Source organism: Terrapene carolina, unplaced genomic scaffold (assembly GCF_002925995.2).
Source record: "Terrapene carolina triunguis isolate 2854851 unplaced genomic scaffold, T_m_triunguis-2.0 Scaffold714, whole genome shotgun sequence".
NCBI classification, from domain to species: Eukaryota; Metazoa; Chordata; order Testudines; family Emydidae; genus Terrapene; species Terrapene triunguis.
Window position 1 is genome coordinate 14,890,163 of NW_020665065.1, and position 23,828 is coordinate 14,913,990.

Sequence of the window (23,828 nt, forward strand, 5' to 3'; positions counted from 1 at the left end):
AGGTCCTCTGCTAGCAGTTGAGGTGTGAACACCAAGGGAGGAGAAACGGCTTCTGTAGTTGACTAGCCATTCAGAGTCTGTTTAATCCTGATCTGATGGTGTCAAATTTGCAAATGAACTGAAGCTCAGCAGTTTCTCTTTGGAGTCTGGTCCTGAAGTTTTTTTGCTGTAAGATGGCTACCTTTACATCTGCTATTGTGTGGCCAGGGAGGTTGAAGTGTTATACAGGTTTTTGTATATTGCCATTCCTGATATCTGACTTGTGTCCATTTATCCTCGCTTTTTACTGTGAATGTAGTTGTTAATGGTATAGCTTATTCCCCTACAGGAAAATAAGCTGTAGTCTTATAAGCACTTTTCTACTGCCATAAGTGTATCCACACTAGGGTGGTTGCACTGCTTTAACTGTACCTGTGTAGTTACATAAATCCTACTAGTGTAGACGAAGGCATTGTCTACACACAGTCAAATTAGAGAGACACACTACCTATTCAGAAGCAGCATTGTCTAATGGGTAACGTAGTGGCCTGGAGACCAAAGTTCCATTCCTAGTTCTCTCTCTGACTTATGTAACCATGAGGGAAGTCACTTTTCTGTTCCACTCCCACCCTTTGGCTAGGTAAGGCTCTTACATAGTATCTAAAACAATGGGATCCTAATCTGCATTTGTCATTAGATACAATTGTCTAGTTCTCAAAGTACACCAGGAACAGCTTTGGCTAATGAAGTACCACCCAGTAGGCACAGGACAGGTGTCCTAACACCTTGTCAATATACCTTGGGCAGCGGGAGGGAAGAGAGTTATCTCCCTCTTGCTGACTAATGGAGTAAGCAAGTGATCGTGTCTAGTTCTGATAAGACTTTCAGCCTCTGACTGGAGAAAATGTGTGGCTTTAAAGAGGTTCTCATGCTTCTTTAAAACATTGACCACACTTTAATAGGAAGGGAGGTGGGATGCAGAATACTCTATTTGCAATTGCTTAGCTGGAAAAGCAATTTAGCATCATGTAGCTGGACCAGAGGAATGATGAGCCCCTCAACAGCAGTAAGTGGACAGAGACTATAGTTCTAAAACCTCATTTAATGTAAAGCCAGATCCTGCAGTGATGAGCACTGCTAGAACTGTGTAAAATATTTATGGACATGTTTAACTTTAAGTATATTGAAGCACTCTGCTGAATGGGGGCTTCAGTACAGAAAGTGAGTCAAGGTTTGCTAGTCCCCTTTTGAAATTATTTTGTTTCCATCTTCCTGGAAGAAAAGATTTTGTTTGTCAGCAATAGAGAGTTGTCTAGGCATGATAGCAGCTCTAACCCAGAGCTGATTATATATAATCTGGCTCTGGCCTAGGTCGGTCTATGCTTAAAATATTGCTATGGCAGGGAACTTAGTTACAACTCACTGTTGCCTAATCTGGTTACAAACATAGGCCCAGATCCTGAACTGCAGTGAATTGGCATCACTCCCTTGAATTTCAATAGGGCTACGCTGTTTTACACCTGCTGCTCATCTGTCTTGTAGTTCCTGTTAGAACTAAAACATGGACTTGAATGGAAGAGTTTCTTAAACTGGCAGGATTTTTAGAGGAAGTGAGCATGGGAAAGTTCAGGAGCTATTCCTGATAGTCAATCTAAGTCCATCCTTGTTTAAAAGGCACAAACCCATAAATTAGTAATTATTAGGGTGAAAATCTTAAGCTCTCTCTTCAGGAAAGTAGTGGGAGAGAACACCTGGAAAAATCAGTTTAGTAGAAGCCAGTATGGAATCAAGCAGGGGAGAGTGTAATTAACTAATCTCTGTTCTCTGAAAGATATTCCTACTAGGACATTTCCCTTAAATTGGGCCTTTGTGAGACATGTAATTTCTTTCCCTCAGAGCCCTGGCCAAAGTTCAATAATCATGTAATACAATTAAGTTATCCTCCTGGCCTCTTCCTTATTTTAAGATCAGCAGCTAAACAATGCGGAAGGGATTAGTATGTAGGTACAGGCTGTGTTCTTTCCTTAGGTTAGAAAGAACGCTTCTGTGAGCTGCTTCACCTCCTGTGCGGGGAAGGTTTGCAGCAGCTGTAGAATCCTAATTCCCAAGAGCTACTTGGTGACTAGATGAGGGAGCTGTGTGGGGTTATACAGCCCTCTCATGGCTGCACCGGTGCTACTGATTACGCAGAGCAACGATACCAACTACAAAGCTAGATGGCGGAAAGCTTGACAGATCCTGCCCCCAAGTAGCTGTTCATTTTAAAAAGAAAAAAGCTTTCCTCCCTCCCTTCAGTAGCAAAGGACTAATAATTTAGTGCTACTGTGAGCCAGGTATGTTAATTACTTGGTACATTTTGTAATGAAAAAGAGAGGACTATGAACCAGGTTTTTAAGCCAAATGGATGAGGATGAAAAACTGAAGTCTTGTTACATTCACCTGCTTGCTAGAGCTTGTGCTTGAGCTGTATTGTGAACAGAATCACTACAGGCTGATTTCCTGCTCTAGGAACTGTACCTGCTGTGCACCAGCCAGTGGTTTAAAAAAAAACAAAACACCCCTTCCCTTCCCCCCTCTTCCTACAAAAGTTATGATCTGAAGATTGATCCCCTCACCTTCTCTGGCAGGGAAGCTTTAACGGTAGGTGCTCCTTTCCCCTTCTTCTATCAAACCCAGGAATACAGCACACATCCCCTATACCAGCTGAGTCTGCATAACAGTGGCACTGGCTTCTTGAACTATTTATACAAGCAATGGCTGGTTGCTGTAACACTAGTGAACAGACTTTCCCTCTGCTGCTCTACAACCGACATGGACAATATAAGCTGTGACCTGTCAGCCTCTTGCACACTTGGCCTTTAGTCGCAGTCAGCGCTGGCCTCATGGCAGGAGGCATCAGTAGCCACCAACTGGCCCATTGTTGCACCCATGTGGAGTGCAATGAGCCAGGCTGGTTTGAAGTAGTAGGGATCTAAGGTATGTCTGCACTGCAGCTGGAGTGTACCTCCTAGTCTGGGTAAACAGACACATGCTAACACTGGCCAAGATAGCACACCAAAGAGGATGTGGACTGTGGGGCAAGGGCTAGTCACCCAAGCTTGGGCCTACAGTGTTGAGGAGCAAGCTCTTTAGCTCACAAGCACAGACCAGCTACTTTGACATGGATGTTCTGCTTGGGTTTTGCCCACTGCTGCCTAGAGCAAAGCGCTCATCTCTAAGCCATAGAAAAGTCCAGGGTAAGTAAATATTCACCTTTTACAACTGTGTAAGCCTAAGGCACAAAGAAGGTCACCGTAAGAGCTAGGAATAGAAGCCAGGAGGCCCTAGCTCCCACTCCCTTGTGCTTGTCACACTGCCAGTCAGTACCCTATCCTGCCCCTTAAGTTCTGCATAAAAAAAAAAGAAGGTTAATCATGGCTAGAGCTTCCCCCTTCCCACTCTGCACTGGTTTTGTCAGACAGCTGCTTGAACTGTTTCTTCTGAAGGCTCTGTCCTAGAACGCTTGTTTCTGCATCTTGGGAAGGGCACAGCTACTATTGTGTTGGTGTCTGACTCCACTGCAAAGTGAGCTCTCCATTTAGCTTTTATGGAATTATAACAGCACTAAAAGCTTTTTGCCTCCTGACTTCACCTTTACAAATCAGTTTTCCTATGGGACAGGAGCACCCTTTGCAGCTCAGGACCTGTAAAACCCAGTGAAGGATTATTACAGCAGCATTGTCTGTGTCTGGTCTTGTACCCAGAATATTTGCAAGTTCTGTCACCAACAATTCCACTTTCAAGGGATTGTGAAATGAAAAGGGGTAGTTAGTGTCTGGTTTAGACCAAAGTAGGAGGTTAAGTCTCTCTCTCAGCCACACAACACCCTAGAATGGGGGAAGAGTAGCTTTCTCCTAGAGATCAAGTTTGAGAATCACCTCTGACTTAGTCTCATTGCCTGGAGAGCTGCCACAGCCCACTCAGCTACATGATGGTTCAGTAGGGATATACAGTCTAGGCCAAATTCACAACAAATTTTCTGGTGGCCTCAGAGTATGGCCATTAACTCTTGCTGATGGCTGCGCTGACAATTTCCCCTAAAATAATTAACTTTAGGAAAAACAGATATGCACCTATACTTGTCCATACCATTGTAATTTATTTATGTAAGGTTTTTTCAGACTCAGTAATAAAAATGTACAATTGTCTATTCTTTACTGGACTTAAACAGAATAGAAACAAATAAGGTGCTTTGAATGTTGGTTTTTTGTTTTTGTTTTTTTAAAAAGACTTACTAGCCATAAGTCTGCTGCTGTGAAAAGTGATATTTGTTAATATCACTTTTCACAGCAGACTTACTCAGCCCCAGCAAGCCCTGGGACAAATTAAACCCTTGATGGGGGAGATGGGCAGGGAGGCAGTGGGACCCAGGGCCAAGGATGGGGAAGATGAGCCTGGAATCAGAGCCTGCCACTGCATGGATGGAGTCTGAAGCACCCCCCTATACCCCTGGGAAAGTAGGGAATTCACCAGCTACCTCCACTGCTGGTGTTTTTTTCCTTTCGGGGGGGGGAGGGGGAGGGAGAAGAAGAGGGAGTACCCAACCCCTACTGGCAGCCCTGGGAGATGGGCCACTGCTCCCCCCTCCCCCACCCCATCCAGGAGGCGGTGGCCACAAGAAAACCCTCTGCTGACCACATGCAAGAAATACTGGTGTAGGCCCATCCTGCTAGAAGGCATCTGCTGCCTGGAGCAGTTATCTCAGTGGACAGCTAATACTGAAAACAGGGGTAGGTGGGGGATATACCATCCATCTTACTTGGCAGCCAGCTAAGGTAGTCCCTGCCAGCATATCTGCTTTAGAAACGAAGGGGAAAAGCTTACCTCTAGAGCAAGAATGGATGTGAAATAAACTTACAGCCAGGACCAAATGAAAGTTCACAAGGGGAAAGTGAATGGCTATGGGTAGGGGGTAGTCACACCGCAAGACCATTTTAAAGAGTAATTGTACAAATGGGAGAGAATGGAGACAAGCCAAAACTGAAGTGTCCTTGGGAGTCAAGAAAATAAAAACCAAGGGAGGCATGTTGGACAAAGATTTATTTTTCTAGAAAGTTGGCTGCCAAAATATTTAGATAAAATATTTATACACACGTGTATTAAAATATTTCTCCCCAACCCCAGAACTGGCCTCACTCCCGGCCTCAGCTGCCAGAAGAAGAATGTGCAACATTATTCATATAGGCAAAGGGAGCCACCGTGGATAAACCCTTAAAGGTGAAGTTAAATGGCAGCCGCTCACAGCATCTGTGTTCATTGGCTTAAAACAGGAAAGGAGACAGCCTCATCTCCCCTCCATCCCCTAGAGATTTTTCATTCTTGCTAGTAATGTCTGATGCAGATGACTCAGGGCAGCCTTCTGGAGGGGAGGAAGGAAAGTGGAATCAAATTCAGCTTGTTTTTAAAAAGTGACTATGATCCAGGTACAGAAATTTCACAATATTTCATCCCTTTTAGGTCATCACTACAAGCAGCTGAGATCTACCAGGAAAGTCCTCGGCCAGGTGGCCAAGCACTTTCCGCGGGAAGCATCATACCGCACACTGGCTTACATCCTCTTCTGTTAACAGGAGTTGCCCAAAAACAGGTCTAGGAACCTGAGGGCAACTCGCTGTGCCCTAGTTTGAAGCCAGAGTTCTCACCAGTATCCCATTCTTGCTTGGGGACAGTTCCTTTGTCAGCTGTCAAGGGGTTCATCTTGCTTGCCAAGCAGGGCCTCTCTCTCATCAGAAGCGTGAGGTCTTCTCTTCTGATAGGCAAGGAACTGGAAGGAGATCTGAGGAGGTGTTAAGTCTTATTTCCTTTACAGCAAGGTCTAGATAAGAGAAATGAGGTAGCTCTGCCTAGGGAGAAAGCCATTAGTGCTGGGGGGGAAATAGAGGTCGGTTGGTACTTTCTATGGCAACAGGTGCATGGTTACCATTGTAAGATGGAGATAATCATGGTTACCTCATTTTTAAAGCTCTTTGAGATCTACAGAAAAGGACTATATTATTTTATTGCATTAGGGTAGTGACCAGAGGCCCCAAATGAGGATCAGGGACCCTTCATGCTAGGAACTATACTAAGCATGTATTGTTCCAACATTATTGTAAGAGATCACTGTAACACAGGGGGAAAGACTCAAGCTGCAAAGCACGGGTTGGCTGTGTAACAGCATCAGCAAAAATCTGCCTCTCAACAGCCCTGCCCACCCACCATCCCAGAAGAGACCAGCTTTTTAATGGCTATTTGTGCAGAGCATTAGAAATAACTGGAACTGGCAACACCACAGAAACTTGGAGGAGTGGGGCAGAGAGCATTACCAAAAGAGGATACAATCACATCAAGAGACAGGACCCCCAGGCTACCAATCAGCCAGGGGAGGTGATGAATGATGTAGTTGCCTTCAGCTTGCCCTGGGTCTGGGTTCTTCAGAAGCACGCTTATTCCATACAGCGAGTTCCCCAGCATCACCAAAGCGAAAAGAAAGTATGACAGCCCTTCGGTAGATTTCCTCTTGAACTGGAAGAGGAAGCCATATTAGAAGGGGCTGGAGAATAAAGACTTCCCTGCTAGCAGAAATACTCTAGATATACCGGGCATGGATTCCCAGGTGATATGCAAAGGGAGGAGGATCTAGAAGATGACTAAGCTTATTGAGTGCTGGTATCCACTGTTTGAAGGACAAGCTTCTTAGACAGTGCTGGCATGCTTAGGGTCACTTGACCATGCTCTGCTGTGACCCTAGTAGATGCTTCAAGAAGAGCAGGGAAAATTAAAATGGGAATTGTATCCCAGAGAATTGGCTAGAACCCTGCCCCACAAAGATACCCACCAGAACAGGAGTCCTAAATGATAGAGTGGGCTCAATACCAGTAGTCTTCCAGCTCCAGTTGTAAAATATTAAGCAAAATTAGAGTCCCACCTTCACAATGGGATATTTACATTTTAACCAGAAGGGGAGAAACAGCTGCTGCATGGAAGTCAAGAGGTTAAATTAATCAGGACCCCATGTGAAAAATACAGAGAGATGGCCTATGGGAAGGTTCTGGAAAGAGAGCTGGTTAGTGGTCTAGAGCCCTCTGCTTCTTGCATCAGCAGCCCTTAGGGATAAAGGACACTCCCCTACTCCCAGCTCTGGAATCTCAGCAGAAGGGGAGCTCCTTTCACCTTCCCAGGGGAAGATAGCCCCAGCAGCGGGTTGGATCCCATCCCCACCTCCAATGGGGCACTTACATTGGTGTAGATCTGGGGCACTCGGGAGAACAGATACAACAAGGAAGAGATAGAGCCAACAGTGAAGCCAATGATTTCCTTCTTGGTGAAAGGCTGCACGGCAAGACATAAAACACCAAACTGTTATGCATTGTACAAGGCATGCAGAACTGTACCCTTGGATTTACAGGCATCTGGTGGCAAAGTGAGGTCACATGACTCGCCAAACCCAGGTATGCACTGTTGTCTTTCCACCTGGTCAATAGTTCTTTTGAGTGGCCTGGCTAGCTATTGGCTGAAACTGTCATATGACAGGGTCGCCAGCTCTCCCTCTCTGTGGGACATTCCCATTTCAAACGGATTATTCATCTTTCCCACAAATCCTCAGCCTCCTCCCTGCCCCCATATACTGAGAGGGGCTCACCTCGCGTCCACCTGCATCCACTGCGGCAGACAGAAGAGTCCTCCCTTTAAATGTCACCGTTTCAACTGTGGAGCCAGCTCTGCCCAGCAAGGATGTTGCTGACACCGTTCCCAGAAAAACGAAGGCAAAGGCTGCGTTAATTGGAGCAGACACTGGAAAGAGAAAGCAGAGGTGAGTTACAAAGTGCCACCAAAGAATGGGAGCGAGTGTGTCCGTGACACTACGCGAGGCAACCTGGATTCCGGTTAAATCTGCATCCCATCACCTCCAGAAAAACCAGGACCAGGGCCATCCCACAGAAGAGGGAGGCAACAGTTCCACAGCGGCAGGTTCAGATTTCTCTTGAAGGCAGGCCTTCCATAACCAAGTTCCATTCCTCACATGCTGAGGCTGGGGAGGGGCTATGCAATGCATGTGGCAGACATTTGAACACATCACAGGTTAGCAGCGCCTGCCTTCCGTGCAGATATTTGATTAATCAAAAGTTAGAGTAAAGGTCCCTCCTTTTGCCATTACAAGACCTCCTGGTGAAGAAAGGAAAAACTGTAGAATAAAAGGAATTCTAAACAAACAAAAAAAATCTACATTGTTTCATTGTGGGTATGTCTGCACTGGAGCCGGAAGACGTAGCTTCCAGCTTGACGAGACAGACCCTCACACTAGCTCTGATTGAGCCAGCATGCTAGAAACGAAAGTGCAGGCCTGGCAGCAGAACAGGCTAGCCACCCCAACTAGGATCCTGTCTGAAACCCTAAGCAAACAGCGCATAGCCCCTCCTACACTTCTATTGAATAGTGTGGCTACGTTTGTCCAAGCAGGAAGTCATGCCTCCAGCTCCACTGCAGGCACACTCTCTGTTTCAAGCCTGCGGTCGTATAGTTAGTACCAAGTAACTTCAGAGAGATTAAAAAAACCCACATTTGCTATCTCATGGTGATAAGTCCAATTCATTAACTATGAAAAAGGAAATCGTTCTGGGCTTAACCTTCTTAAAAGGAACACTGCCAAGAGTAAAAACAAAAAAACAAAAAAAACCACAACCCTTTAAGGTTTTTCTGTCTTAATACCACTCAAGAGCACATACTTAAGGCCCCGATTCTGCACAGCTCTTGTGACAGACAAGTCTAGCGGCACTTTTCTTTCTGCCTCTCTGGCTTTATCACAGTGCTGTCATGTTGGATTTGCAACTTGTCAGGAGAAGATTTTAAAAGGAGATTCGACTCTCTCCAATTTGTCCATATCTTAAGCATGGTATCCTGAACTGGACACAGTACTCCAGCTGAGACCTCACCACTGCCAAGCAGAGTGGTACATTACCCCCCCATGTCTTGCATACAACACCTGTTAATACACCCCAGAATGATTAGCCTTTTTTTGCAATTGCACCACATATTGACTCAAATTCAATTTGAGATCCAGTATAACTCCAGATCCTTTTCAGCAGTACAACTACCTAGCCAGTTAGTCCCCATTTTGTAGTTAAGTTATGATTTTTCCTTCCTAAGTGAAGTACATCTTGTTGATTTCAGACCAAATTTGTCAAGGTAATTTTGAATTCTAATCTCGTCCTCCGAAGTGCTTGCAACCCCTCCCAGCGTGGTGTCATGTGCACATTTTATAGCACAGTCTCCACTCCATTATCCAAGTCATTAATGAAAATATTGACTAATGCCAGACCTAGGACTGGCCCCTGCAGGACCTCACTAACTTCCCCCTCCCAGTTTGACACCAAACCATTGATAAGTAGCGCCTTTCAACCAGTTGTGCACCCACCTTGTATTAATTTCATCTAGACCACATTTCCCTAGTTTTCTTATGAGAACGTCATGTGGGACTATCAAAAGCCTTACTAAACATCAAGATATCTCACATCTATTGCTTCCCCCCTGCCCTCCTGCCACCATCCACTAGCCAATAACCTTGTCAAAGGAGGAAGTTAGGTTAGTGTGGCATTATTTGTTCTTGACAAATCTGTGCTGGCTATTCCTTCTAATTCCATTATCCTCTAGATGCTTACAAACTGACTGTTTATTTGGTCCACGATCCTTCCAGCTATTGACGTTTGGCTGACTGGTCTACAATTCCCCAGGTTCTCTTTGTTTCCCTTTTTAAAAGACAGATGCCATGTTTGCCCTTCTCAAGTTCTTTCAGAACTCATGGATGGGTAAGGTTCCAAAGTTAAGTGATACCAATGCTTCAGCTAGTTCCTCAAGTACCTAGGATGAATTTCATCAGGCCCTGCAGACGTGAATGCATCTAACTTACCTTAATATTCTTTAACCTGTTCTTTCCCTATTTTGGCTTGTGTTCCTTCCCCTTTGTTGTTAATATTAATTATGTTGAGTATCTAAATCACCATGAATCTTTTTAGCGAAGACAAAACAAAATAGGCATCAGACACCTCAACCTTCCTGAGGTCAGTAGTTATTAGCTCTCCTTCCACACTAAATAGAAGACCTGCAGTTTCCTTTGTCTTCCTCCTGCTCCTAATGTATTTATAGAACCTCTTCTTGCCTTTTCTGTCCTTTGCTAGGTGTAACTCATTTTGTGCCCTAGCCTGATTTGTCCCTACGTGTTTGTGCAGTGGGTCTCATACTTTTGTACTGGTGACCTCTTTCACACAGCAAGCCCCTGAGTGTGACCCACCTTATAAAGTAAAACACGTTTTTATATTTAAACACTTATAAATGCTGGAGGCAAAGTGGGGCTTGGGGTGGAGGCGACCAGCTCACGACCCGCTGAGGGGTCCCGACCCCCAGTTTGAGAACCCTTGGTCTAACTCTCCTGTAAACAAGTCCTATGGAGAAGTTCTACTTGTGCTCAAACACTGAATACTTATCAAAACGCAGGGTAGTGCCTGGGGATTAGCAGAGGACCCAAAGCACAGCTGATGGCCGTTAATACTGCAGGAAATGCCCTAGGCCAGTGGTTCTCAAGTAGGAGTCCGGGGCACCCTGTGGGGCTGAGAGCACGTTTCAGGGGGTCCGCCAAGCAGGGCCAGCATTAGACTCACTGGGTCCCAGGGCAGAAAGCCGAAGTCCCACTGTATGGGGCTGAAGCCCAGGGTCCTGATCCCTGCCACCTGTGGTGGAAGCCAAAGCCTGAGCAATGTAGCTTTGTGGGGCCCCTGTGGCGCCCCTGTGGCATGGGGCCATGGGCAGTTTCCCTGCTTGGTACCCCCTAATGCTGGCCCTGGCTTTTATATGCAGAAAAACAGTTGCTGTGACACAGGTGGACTGTGGAGTTTCTATAGCATGTTGGGAGGGGCCTCAGAAAGAAAAAGGTTGAGAACCCCTGCCCTAGGCCAGGGGTTCTCAACCTATTTACCATTGTGGGTTGCATAGGCAGCTCTCTGTGTGTGTGTGTGTGTGTGTGTGTATATATATATATATACACACACAAACACACTCAATCTGTATGGCCCCGATGATATCACATGGGCCACAGCTGTGTGCTGATTGGGTAGTAAGTGGCCTGCAGGCATCTGGTTGAGAACCACTGCCCTAGGCCTATATAGCTTTTGTTTATACTTAGAGGCAGATTAAGGAAGCTCCAGGATGCCAAGAGATCAGACTTTTTACCAGGATAAACAGCAGCCCAGAAATAGCTAGAGCTCCAGCTCCACAGGGATTTCCATGTTTACAGGCGAGGGTGCAAGCCTTGGACCCAGTAAATGGTTTCACTTGCTCGTCTAGTTGCCAGTCATTTTTTACTAGTTTACAGTATTCTTGTCTCAATACATTAGTGTTTAGGGGATTTTAATCTGGCTCTAACCTGGAGCCCTTTGGGAATGTTTTGGCTTCTTAATCTCATGATGAGCATCTGACTTCTCTCCCGGTGAGAAAGGGCCCTCCTATTGCTAACAGTTGTAATAGTGTAACTTCATGTACTGCTACCCGGAGGTGTCCTTCGGCCACCATACCCCTGCTGTGCTCTCATGGATGAACAGGAAAAATGTTTAAGCCCAGCAGGCTGCTGCCTGAGCTCCTCCCACAGCCATCGTTATTACTGCAGGAGGAAGCAGCTTTCAAAGTTAAATTTGGCAAATGCAAGTGTTGCCGGATTGCGTTCGTAACTATCAACTCACAGCCTCTGCTCTGGTTCTTGACTTTGTAGTAGAGGTAGAGAGCCAACATGACCAGGTCTGCCAGCACGTAGTAAATGGCAGTGTAAACCTGCAGGAGGAAACACAATCGTCAGTCATACGACAGAACTGCCTCCCTTAGCTCATCCACAGATGGACCCCCAGACTATTCAACTGAGCAGCTTTCCTCACTCTGATTATAGAGGATCATCTAATGGCAGCTACAAGGCCCTCCCTTGATCCAGCCAGAGGCATTGCACACTGGCTCTTATTGTCTCCACAGGCCACATCCAGAATGAGGGTAAGCTACAATGTAACGGTTATAATCCTTGTCTCTTACACAGCACTTGTCATCAGTAGAGCTCAAAGCACTTTATAAAGAAGGTCAGGATCACTATCTCCCATCTGTAAAATGGGGATAATGTAGAACTCTGGGGCTGCACTTTCACCACCCTGATCTAGCAGGAGAAAAGATGCCCTGCCCTGGATTGTCACCAAGTAGCCTTGCCTCCTGTAAGAAAATGAAGCAGAGAGAGACAGACTGTGCATGACATTGGGACAGCTCTTGGTCTTACAGAGCAAAACCTCCTTCCCTCAGACCACAACCATGACCTAGACAACCTCCAGAAACTCAGGGGCTTCTCTTTGGTTCAGTGCATCCTTCAGAAAGTCCATAGGGCAAGAGACGTTTCTTGCCCATGTGCTCAAGAAATTAATTTGAAAGTCAGTCAGCTGATCTTAGCTGCCTGTAACGCTGGATAGAGCAAGATGCTGGCAGAGCTTAGACCCAGAGTCCCAGACTGCACACCAGCCTCTAACCTGGGTCAAATCTGCTCTATCAATCAGAAGGCGATCTTTACTGATCAGACAGGGAGAAGGGTACAAAGCAAAAGCCCTGAGCCAGACACGCCTGCATGTTGGAGAGTTTTGGCTCCAGATCCCAACTGCATGGCTCAGGCCCATCTCTAGTTATTGTAACAATCTTGCCCTATAAAAAAGGGGTAGAACAGCAAGCAAAAGCATGGTCATTCTTTTAATAAGTGTCCTAACTTCATTCACTCCCCCTTCTCCCCCCCAACACACACACAGAGCATTGGCTAGGGAGACACTGTCGTACCACTGAGCCAGGTTTTCTCCTCCCCTCCACCCACACAGAGAATCCGGACACTAATCCTTGCCAGCCAAATGCAAATCACATAGAAAAACCTAAATCATTACCTGTAGTGGCAACTGATTGGCCAGGAAAGAGCCTATTAGATTTAAGGAATCTCCTCCTAGCCATCCCAGCAGGAAGTATATGGAGAGAGCCTGGTCCATATTACCTGTTTTACAGGCCTGGTAATATTGGCTGAGGAAAGAGAGAGAGAGAGAGTCAGCACTACACAGTCAATTCATCAGTACCCCACGGGAGCAGAGGCCAGAGGTTCCTTGAATGTGGGACCCCGCGATGATCTGGATGCTATGTTAGTTTTTAAACTCAGCAGAGGAGTACAAACCGGCACCAGGCTAAGGGCTTATCTACACAGGGAAATTTATCAGCAAAACTATTGCAGTATAGCCTTACGGTACAGTTCTGCTGGTAAGTTTCCTCATGTAGACAAGCCCGAAGGCACTGACCCACCTGTGGGTTGACCAGGAGGAAGAGCTGCAAGGAGAGCTTTCAGTGGGTTCCCTCCCCTCACTGCCACAGCCCACATCACAGGAAGTCACATACATCAAGAATGCACAACCTTGAAACCCCACATCATTGGAGGTACTAGTACTGCTATTTGTTCCCTTTGTGCCCCTAATCAGGACCTTGTCGAGGCTGTGGAAAGCTGGCTCTGCTGATCTACCAACCAAAGGCAGGTCAGTGAGTGCTGCTCTAACCCCAGAGGACACAACTCTTAATGAGGGCTGACACGGGAAGGGAAGGAGGATATGGAGAGTCTCTTAGATCTACTGGCTTAATCCAAAAGTTCACTCTCTCCACTCCAGGTTAAATACCATCACCTTTGTGCTGTGGGAAATCCAGAGCAGAACCACCTTAGTCACATAGCCCATGACTGCTGCCTGCCACCCTGCTGTCTACCAGACAGCAACAGCAGGGCTCTCAGAGCTTATCCGGGGTAGTACAAGTCACGTTGGAGGAGGATTGGCAGAGTTGTGTGGGGGACGCTTGCACATCACCTGCCTGCACTGTGCATAGTGTTATCCACCTCTCACTTTCACGAGGGAAATGTTCAGTCTAGTGCAGGGGTAGGCAACCTATGGCACGTGCGCCGAAGGCGGCACGTGAGCTGATTTTCAGTGGCACTCACACTGCCCAGGTCCTGGCCACCGGTCCGGGTGGCTCTGCATTTTAATTTAAAATGAAGCCTCTTAAACATTTTAAAAACCTTATTTACTTTACATACAACAATAGTTTAGTTCTATATTATCGACTTATAGAAAGAGACCTTCTAAAAACGTTCAAATGTATGACTGGCACGCGAAACCTTAAATTAGGGTGAATAAATGAAGACTCGGCACACCACTTCGGAAAGGTTGCCGACCCCTGGCTAGAACAATAGCCTGAGAGCTAGGACTCTGCTTCTATTCTTGGCTTTGCCACCAGTTCGTTGTATGATCTTGAACAAGTCTCGGTGTCTCAGTTTACCAAGCCAGGCACAACAATGCTGCTCTGGGTAGGATCGAATTTCGAAGCCAGCATGTAGAGAAGGGACGGGGGCTACACCTCCATGGCCACTCCCCCTTTCTGAGTCAGCATGGAGAGCAGGTTTACCATACTTTGCAGCAGGAGGAAGTACAAGGTGCCACAGCTTCCCATCATAGGCAACCTTCTCAAAAAGCAGGTTGCCCTGCATTAGCCTATTGTGAGATGAAGAGCTATTGTTCACTGCCAGCAAAAAGCCTGCTCAGTCTGATTCTCAGTATCCCAATCCCCTACCTCCAGCAGCAACCACAGGTGATTTGCAGTTCAGCCCCCCAGCTGGAACCCTCCTGGGCTGGCCCTGAGGATACACTGCTTCCTATTAAGCTGCCCCACAGCACATAGGAAAGGCTTCTATCAGAATCCCCAAGGAGGAGGAGCCCGGCAATGCACATCAGACAAGAGCACGGTTCCTGCTCACGCTTCTCTGGGTAACGTATCAGCTCAGTAGATCTGGCTGACAATCTGCTGATTCAGCCAAATCCCTGTGGGTTCAGGAGTTCATTTGGCAATGGAAACTGGAAGTCACTCAAAGTAGGCATCCCGGGGGGGGGGGGGGGGGGGGGGGGGGGGAGTGAAAGAAACCCCAATGTACAAGAGGCAGATTTTCAGGCCCACCGTAGAAGACAGCCTGTTCCCATCCCCTCCTCAAATCTACCCAGACAGAAATGTTAAAGTCAGCTAACAGGCACTACAGTGAAAGTTGCAGCAAGAACTTTCCCCTCCACTAGGCAGCCCCAGGTGTTAAGCAGCCCTGCTAGTTTCCAGTGCAGCTTTGTTCACCCTTTAGCTGGGTTGATGGGCTGTTCACCTCTAACAAGAGATCCCTGCCGCTGTTCCCCAGACAGCCCCTCAATGGGCTGAACCTCTATTTCTAAACCAATGCCATAAGCGCCTTCTTCTGGATGACTTTGGAGCAGCAGGTAAATGAACCTTCCCTGAGCTGGGCTAATATAGCCCGTCACTCCAAACTTACTACAACCCCTGTGAAATGCAGCTAGGTATGTATGCAGCACACTAGGCAACAAGGGGAAAAGGGGCAGGACACTGGGGCAAACTCCCACTTATACAAGCAGAGCCCTGAGCTCTTCAGTGTCTAGTTTAGACAGCTCCTTGGTTTGTTTAGAAGCAGCATGGATGATTAGGATAGAGGCATCCCAGTTTCTGTCTCCCACCCCCTCAAAACAGGTTGTCACCCTCTATTTGTGCAAAGGGCTTTAGAGATGGAAAATGCTAGATCACTGGATTGTAAATCTAAATTGTGTTGTGTTTGTGCATATCCCTGCTTCGCACAGTATTTTATGCTGATTGAAGAGTTATTTATTTGAAGTAACATGCTAGGCACTTTCCAAACATTACCAAGAGCTAAGTTCCTTATAAGCTGCGTGGCCATGCAGGGACTCAGGGAACCCACCCGGCTGGTACCTGCCACAGCCAGGGGAGGGGCAGCCCGAACCCAGACCTGTCACGGCCAGGGGAGGGGCACCTGAGCCCCTTATCCCAACCCCACCCCAGCTGCTGTCCTCAAACCTCTGTACCCCAACCCTCTGCCCCAGCCCTGAGCCCCCTCCCACACTCCAAACTCCTTGGCCCCACCCCATGAATTTTGTCACACCTCACCTCCATATTGGTGCACATAACAAAATTCATTCCGCACATGTGCGGGAAAAATTAGAGGGAACCCTGACCAAGAGTGCTCCCTGCTCTGAATCTGCTCACCATCAGAGGTTGGGAAAAAGGAAATAAGCAATTTATATAGAAGTGAACTTGATTCACTATATGCAATCTGACCAAAGCAGATCTTTAACAGGGACTTAGATGTTGGCATGGCAGAGCCTAGATCTGATCCCTTGCATGTCTTCCAATAGCTTCGATGTCACTGTCCAAACAACTCACTTCTCTCTCTGTGCCACGCTCTCTCTATTGGTCTGGAGCAGACACCAGTGCTCCTGGGAGGGTTATGCCCTGTTCACTCCTGGCTCAGTTCATGCTTTGAGGAGCATCTATCACTTTCTGAGTCTCCACACTTCATTCCACTGGGTAACAGCAATGGAAAGACTTGGGCTTATTTGCCCTATGCCGAGTCTAACTGCTGCTGCCTCCCTAGGCAGTTTTTGTCCTGAATAAGAGGTTAGGTGTCCTGCTCAGAGTGCTGATAGGCAGCCGCCCACTTAGTTAGGTTTTGCAGCCAAAGAACAGGCCTGGGGCAGGGAGAGTACAGCTTTAAAATGGTTTGGGAGGTGAATGGATTCCACTGGGCAGTTGTTAGCCCAGGATGCTGGCATCACCCCAGGATCTGACCCGACCTCCTCCAAGCCCCTGAAAGAGTGACAGCTGGCCTGAGCTGGGGCTGCACCAGTGCTACAGGGGCCAGGAACAACCTGGTCTCTAAAGACAGGGGGACCTACCTTTGGAGAAGAGGGGATGAAGTCTACATGCTGGGACAGAGTGATCAGATACCATTGTGCCAGGTGCTGATGGCATTTCCCCACTTCCCAGCTTTTGAGAGGATGGGAGGGGAGGCTTAGGAGGTGAAAATGGATAGAGGGTGTTGATAGTCCCGGATGGATTAATTGGCAACAGTAGCATCTCACCCATTATGGATTTGGGTTTTGTAAGCCGGTTCATTGTCCATGTGCCTAGCACACATAGGGAGATATTTGCCTGGATCTTCAAAACTGAAGTGCATGCTAGCTCTGCCCTACCTAGCACCTGCCACAGACTCTTCATAGAATGGTTAGAACGGAGGCAAAAAAAACTACACGTGAAAGCAGTGAGAAGAGTTGCTCCTGCAGGTGGGCAGAAAACTCCCCCCTGAAAAACAAGAACTAAACTATTGTGGGAGACAGAACCATCAACTCCTTCCTGGAGATCCTGCCTTACGAGGGCAGAGAATGAGAGCTTGCTTTCCATGAGTCACTAGCTATTATTTAGCTTAGTCAGTCACTACCCACCCTGGTCCAATTGGGCTAAGCAGGTAGTTTATCACTGACATTGTAGCTGGGAGCTGATGGCCAGATAGACTGGGTTTAACCAGCTAGCCAGGTAGTGACACATGCCTTCCAGTTACAGCGAGCACCCAGCCTTGACCCACTTCCAAATCTGACTGTTGTGCCTTTTACAGGGGTGTCTAGGACAGCAGGAGTGATACAGACATGCTCATCAATTGTATGCAGATGGATTGCATTCCTAAGCTTAAGAATGAGTCACTTCCTGGTTTAGGAACAGTCACCGTGGGTTAGCACTAATATGGCAGTCAAGCCATACCCATACCTTCTCATTCCATGTGGGCTGCAGCCAAAATCATCTTCCAAGAGACTGCTGAGCTCAGCCTCTCCAGACTGCTTTCCTCAGAGGTTCTTGTGTACACGTGATCTGCATGTCAGTCTGATGTGTGGGGGTGGGTGGGAAGACGACCCTGCTGATCTGCTATTTGCTAACCACAATTTATGCATAAGCAGAAGTTCCATTAGAGTAACTGCATCTCTAATTGTGAAACCACCTTACTGTACATTTAGAAATGGAAAAAGCTCTCAGAGCATCTGCATTTTTTCCTTGTGTCATCCAATCTACCGTCTGTCCTTTTAACAATTTTGCATAACACTTTGGGCTCCTTCAGGATCAAACTATACACTTCCACCACTGAGATGCACCTACCTTGTGGATGGAACACTACAGTTGTTTAACAGCACACAGCAGCACTAGCAATGAACTACGCCTTGTTTTGTGTGGATGACAAAGTTGAAGCTTTAAATTGAACTACTATTCCTTCTCCACTAGCCCTCTCCCCATTTTAAACCCAGCCCTTTAAAGCCAAGGCCAGTCAAGTCCTTCACTAGGGCAAGTCAAGTGGCTGTGCTCAAGATCTCCAGTAAAGACTCTTGGCTTTATGTTTTGGAAGCCATCGCAAATGGAGAAGGAAAAACACCAGCCAGATCTAGAATCCCCTCCACTGGGCATCCAGGACATGCACCTGGCCTGGCAGCAGAAGGGTTTTACTTACGGGAAGGAAGCGCCTGCAAAGCAGAAGATGGAAAACAGACCCAACGCAATACTGGCGAAGTCCCGGATATCCTGGGCACACTCACTGAACACATCCCACACCCATTGGGAGCCATTGGGACAGTCTGAGAAATTCCCTCCTAGGGAACCTTGCCAAAGCCGAGAGTCCATAGCCCCGTCAGCAAGGGGCCAGCCCTTGCGGGAGGAGGCTGCAGCGGTCAGACAGCAGGAGGGATATCTTTATCCAGAGCCAGACACTGAACCTGTTGGAATAGATGGAGAGAAGGAAAGAGCCTGTATTATTAACAACAACAAGGGACCAGATGGCTCCTTAGAGCTCTAGTTTGTTGGTTTAAAGCTGGCTCACCTTGCAATTAAACAGTTACTATCTAACGGGCCTCTAGCGGAGAGGTAATCACAGACTGAATTCCTTTATCAGCAGACCAGTCTCCAGAACGGTCAAGCCAGCACTAAGTTCACTAGGTAAGGGCTACGTGGCAGGTCTTTCCAGTAACACACGGGATTATGACACACATCCCCTCGCTCAGCTTGTGCTTCTCACCAAAGCAAATGCTCAAGAGTGGGCCTTTAAAAACAGATTTTTAGGAGAGCCAGGTGACTGTAGGAAGTAGATCTGGCCCCGGTCACCTGGGTTCATCAGTAATGACTGAGTAAGAGATGCAGCGGGAGGGCCCCTTTTGCAGCTACAGAATATTTATTTCTTCCTCCTACTCCCTATGACCTCATTTATTTGCCTTCCAAAGGAAGAGTCAGTGCAGAGAAAAGCAAAAGCAAAGGGCTGGGTTTGTTTTTTTAAAACCGAATCCGATACCTGCTCATCTGTCAGGCTGGCCTGGTTGATTGGCGGTGCAGAAACTCATGCTAGAGAGTCTCATTATCAAACTGCCACAAATCAGAACACCTGAATTGCCTTCTCTTCATTGAAAGATCAGCTCTGATCCTCTGCTCACTGTGGGCTCTGAAAGGGGTAACCCCACTGAAGCCAGCTGAGTTAGACCAGGATAAGCAAGAAGAGAATTGGGCCTGCTGTTTGGACATCCACTGGCTCTGCAGAGACACAGTGCTGGCACTGGCATGACATCAGCAGTGGCGTGGACAGGGGCAAGATCTGCCTATGGAAAACTCAGGCTGTTTGTCAGTAAAGGGGCAGCCTTCAGTCACGCTGTGTTTTGGGAACAGACAAATGGATAATGGAGAGTTTGAACTAGAACCAGAGATGTTTCCCTCTTCTCCCCTACCCCCCCATGCCACTTCGTTCCCTCTGAAAGGCCCCATCCAAGGCAGCCCATCTCTTCGCTGCACTGTAAGAGGGAGAAGACCCCAGATAGAATGCCACCACAGTGCCAGGCTAGATGATCAGAAGGAAGAGTGAGAGACCCTCCGACTGGATTAAAATTCCCCACTGAGGTCCACTGGTTTAGCCATGGCTGGGAGAAAACTACTGGCTGTTCAATAAGTCACGTTATTCCAGCCTTGGCTGAGGTATCTGCCTCAACAGGAAGAGAGCGTTGCTTAGCATGGAGCAGGAGCACCTGTAGTTCTGAACTGAAGTTCAAATTCACTGCTGTCCATAGCATCCCCTTAGAGCAGCATATGCAAGAAGTCATCCAAAGGACACAGGTAACCAAACTGGGGACAATTCACAAGCTATGGACAGGAAAAGCTGTTTTATCCGGCATGTTGGGAGGAATGGGGGGGTACTGGTAAGTGAAAACGTCAGTTAACTAAGAGGGAGGGAGTTTGGATGCAGGAGGGGACTCAGGGCAGCAGGTTGGGGTGCAGGGTGCCAGATCCAGGGGGGCGCTCACCTCTGGCAGCTCCCCGCAAGCGGTGATCTCTCCTGGTTGCTCCTAGGCGGAGGCGCGGCAGGCTGTGTTTCCCAGCCAATGGGAGCTGTAGAGCTAGCACTCGGGGCAGCATATGGAGCCACTTGCCGCGCCTCCGCCTAGGAGCAGCCGGGACAGGTGGGGCTTGCGGGGAGCTGCCTGAGATGAGCACTCCCTGGATCTGGTACCCTGCACTCGCTCCTGCCCCCCAACCTGCTGCCCCAAATCCCCTCCTGCACCCAAACTCCCTCCCAGAGCCTGCTCTCCACACCTCCCACGTGTCAACCTGCTGGCCCCACACCAACCGGACTATAAACCAGAATTTCAATGACAATCAGAAATGCTGGTTTATAGAGCTTTCCAGTTGGTGAAGTGCTGGATAAAACAGCTTTTACTGTATATTGTTATCACATACTCTGTGGAGAGTTGGTCCCTATTGTGCATCAGATCACACAGAAATTGCTCCTGCACCCCCAAAAGCAACAGGGGAAGGTGAAAATTGCACAACTACGGATTCTGAGACATTTCCGTTGGAACTCTTTTCTACCACTAACTCCCCAGCATATCTTAGTGCATGTAGCTAGCCTACATTAATAAACTCAGATGCCCCCAAAGCTTTAGCTACACATCACCCAAGGAGGACAGAGACAATGACTTCTCTAGCCAAAATACCTGTGTGAAAGGATCTTTCTTCAGAGTTTAGAGATTTAACTCATGTCCAGACATGAGCCCAGGTGAAGTTGGTGCCAATACATTTGTGCATTGTCAACTCTACTCAGCTGCAGATGCTGGTCAGAAAAGTTTCCATTTCTTATTACCACTACACCCAAGCCAAGCGGGGCTCTGTTACAGACCCGCAAAGTCGTTCCTTGAAGTACAGCAGCTGAAACTTGCACCTTAGCTACCCTTTGTAAGCCTGGATGACTAACCACAAGGTCTCCATTTCATACACAGCTGAGGTACCTCACCAGCTCATTTAGTGTGGTGTTTGTAATGCTTTACAAAAACACACACACACACAGAAGACTTAAATTACACCCCATGAGCGGGAGATCGCATAGCAGCTGATCATTATGTGCCAACAGTGACCCACTTAATAATAATGACACCTTACTCTGCTTCCATCAGACGAGCTCAAAGCACTTTACAAAAAATAAATTAAACCTCAAAAATACCTGTGAGATTGCTATTCCCATTTTACAGATGGGAAAACTGAAACCAAGTCTCAGGGGCTTGTTCAAAGCCAATCAGTCACAGAAGCCAGATCTCTTAAGTCCCAGGCCTACACTTGATCTATCAAGCTGACATTCGGTTGTAAGGGGAAAAAATAGTAACTGCTAAGGGGAGGTACCAACTGGTACTGACAGACATATACTGCCTACACTGCCACAGTTTAATCACTTCTCCATTTGAGCACAGCTCTGTGGGGTCTAATCAGACTTGGATCTCATCTAGACTGCAAGGGCAGCCTCTGCACTGGCACAATACGTCACCTCCCAACATACCATCATACCTGAAACTTCAACAGCATCACGTCTCTGATGATTCAGAACTGCCCAATAAGCTTCCAAACCACAATCACCTCGCAGCAACAGGAAAAAGTAACCTTAAAGCAAAATGAAACATAGCAAGTGATTGTATTTCTAGATTAATTTTTCATTAAATAAAATTCTGGTGTAGATGAGGGGGCGGGGAGGGGCAAAGAGGGGTTATTAAATACTAATAAATTGGGAAAGGAGGTTCAAATCATTCTGGCCTTCCCATAATGGTGGAAATCTCTTATCCTGTTCCTTCTGAGCAGTCTTCTCTCATCTACAATTGTGCCACATGCTTCCAGGAACACTAGATATTTCCTAGTAAAACAGGTCCAGGGCAGAAATACCAGACTTGGAAATAAGAGATTCTGCAGATAGGCAAAATGCGCACTCCATATTGGAGTTTTGCACAAAGGGACAGAGGGCTCATCACCCATCCTGGAATTTGGGGGAATCATACTATAGTTCGTCCCATTTCCCAACCGCCACAGGCCCACAAATGTCAGTTTAGGGGCCTATGAGAAACATCATTATGTTGGGATATGGGTTGATAGCAGCTGAAGTCCTGTTAGATCATCAGTTCTCTCTGCAGGAGATGTGTATCCTTCCCACCCGTGATGGGGAACCTTTTCCTGTGTTAACAGTAGTTTCTATTTATTTGGTTTTCCAGGACTTTCCATTGAATTAAACATTTCAGGATCAGCATTCTGAGCTGGAGCCCAGTACTGACTGTTCTGCACTGTAGCTAACAGGACATTTGAAAATAACCCACAATGCCAATTTTAACTGGACATGAGGGCAGTTGGATATCACATGATGTCCAGGGGTTGAAGTAAGGAGGAGCAGGGTGGGAGATAGGCTCAAAAAGTGCAGTCTCTCCCTGGCTTGGGATAACAATGCTCCCACACAGCTGCTTCTCCTTCTCTCTGCCTAGTGTGGTGAAAGCTCTCCCTCTTTTGCCCACTTCAATCTACTGTGCCTCCGCATTGCCAGGTGCCAAGGCCAACTCGACCATGTCACAGGGGAAGAGACCTGAAATGAACCCTGGAAAGGGGGTGAAGAGAGACAAAGGGGCTCTTCACTGGGACACCCTTGATAGCTCTCTTGAGTTTCCTCCTGATCAGTATGCAATAGGCAGCATAGTCCAGCGGACAAGGCATCGGGGGACCTGGTTCTTGTCCCTGTGCACGGTCACTGACTGACCTTGAGCCAACCACGTCCCGTGCCTCAGTTTCCCCCACCTGTAGCGTGGGGATAATGACACTGCCATTGCCCCCCCCCCCCAAAGCAGTCGGAGGCAGAAGCGGGCAGGGTTATTACCGGAACTTGCGCTCGCTGGGGTCGGGAGCCGGGCGGAGAAGGAAAGGGAAAAATGCAAACTAGAGCTTTCCCGGGGGCTGCGGGCGCCACGGGGAGCCAGACTCCGCCGCGGGGACAGGGGAGCGGGACGGGTCCTTTGTGGGGCAAGATTTGGGGGCTGCGCAGCGTCTCCCACCACCCCCGAGCCCCCAGCGTCGCCCCCTCCGCCCCCATCCCCATGCGCCCCCGAGCCCCCGTACGGCTGCAGTGCCCCCAGCCCCACCGCTCTCCAGCCCCATCCCTGTGCACCCCCGGCCCCCCTTCAGGGCCCCCCACCGCCCCTCCCGGGGCCCCTCGGAGATACACCCCCGCCTCCGGCTGGCGGGGCCGGGGTCCCTCTCACCGCTGCGGCTCCGGGCTTCTCGGCGGCGCTTGGAGGGTGGAGACCGGGGCCAGATGCGCTGTCCCGGCCCGCAAGCGCCTGCCCCGGGCCGCGGCTCCTGTCCCCCGCCGGCCCCAGGCGCTTTGTAAGGCTCGGTCACGTGACCCGCCGGCTTCCCTTCCCGCAATCCCGGGCCGGCTCGCAGCCCGTCCGCCCCTCCCCGCCCGGCAGGGATCCCCGGGGCACACGGGTTATTGGGGCACATGCCCCCCCAGGGCAATGCCCCCATGTGCAGTTACCCCCCAAAATACCTGTGCCCTCCAGGGGCAATAACCCGCACCCCCAGGG

General features: G+C 48.1%; 1 protein-coding gene across 2 annotated transcripts; it reads right to left on the reverse strand.

The window, feature by feature from the left end:
* Positions 1 to 5,041: 5,041 nt before the first annotated feature.
* On the reverse strand, positions 5,042 to 23,605 carry SLC66A1 (solute carrier family 66 member 1). Of its 2 annotated transcripts, XM_024217288.2 has the most exons (10): positions 23,502 to 23,605; positions 21,778 to 21,870; positions 18,419 to 18,680; positions 12,942 to 13,071; positions 11,727 to 11,814; positions 7,640 to 7,791; positions 7,237 to 7,329; positions 6,337 to 6,522; positions 5,661 to 5,794; positions 5,042 to 5,377 (listed from the first exon to the last, which is right to left on the reverse strand). In XM_024217288.2, exons 3-9 carry the CDS (start codon positions 18,586 to 18,588, stop codon positions 5,696 to 5,698), a joined length of 918 nt encoding a protein of 305 aa, XP_024073056.1. In that variant the 5' UTR covers positions 18,589 to 18,680; positions 21,778 to 21,870; positions 23,502 to 23,605; the 3' UTR covers positions 5,042 to 5,377; positions 5,661 to 5,695. The 2 variants fall into 2 exon arrangements, with proteins under 2 accessions (XP_024073056.1, XP_024073055.1); XM_024217287.2 differs by having other exon boundaries at positions 5,042 to 5,794.
* Between the last annotated feature and the right edge of the window lie 223 nt (positions 23,606 to 23,828).

Bases quoted from the DNA above. Each gene is read 5' to 3' on its own strand.
- SLC66A1 (XM_024217288.2), bottom strand. From the start codon at position 18,588: ATGGACTCTCGGCTTTGGCAAGGTTCCCTAGGAGGGAATTTCTCAGAC. The intron at 13,072-18,418 runs GTAAGTAAAACC...CTCTTTCCTCAG, and splicing joins TTTGCAGGCGCTTCCTTCCC to CCAATATTACCAGGCCTGTA. The intron at 5,795-6,336 runs GTATCCTCTTTT...ACACCTCCTCAG, and splicing joins TCCTGTCTCTTGATGTGATT to ATCTCCTTCCAGTTCCTTGC.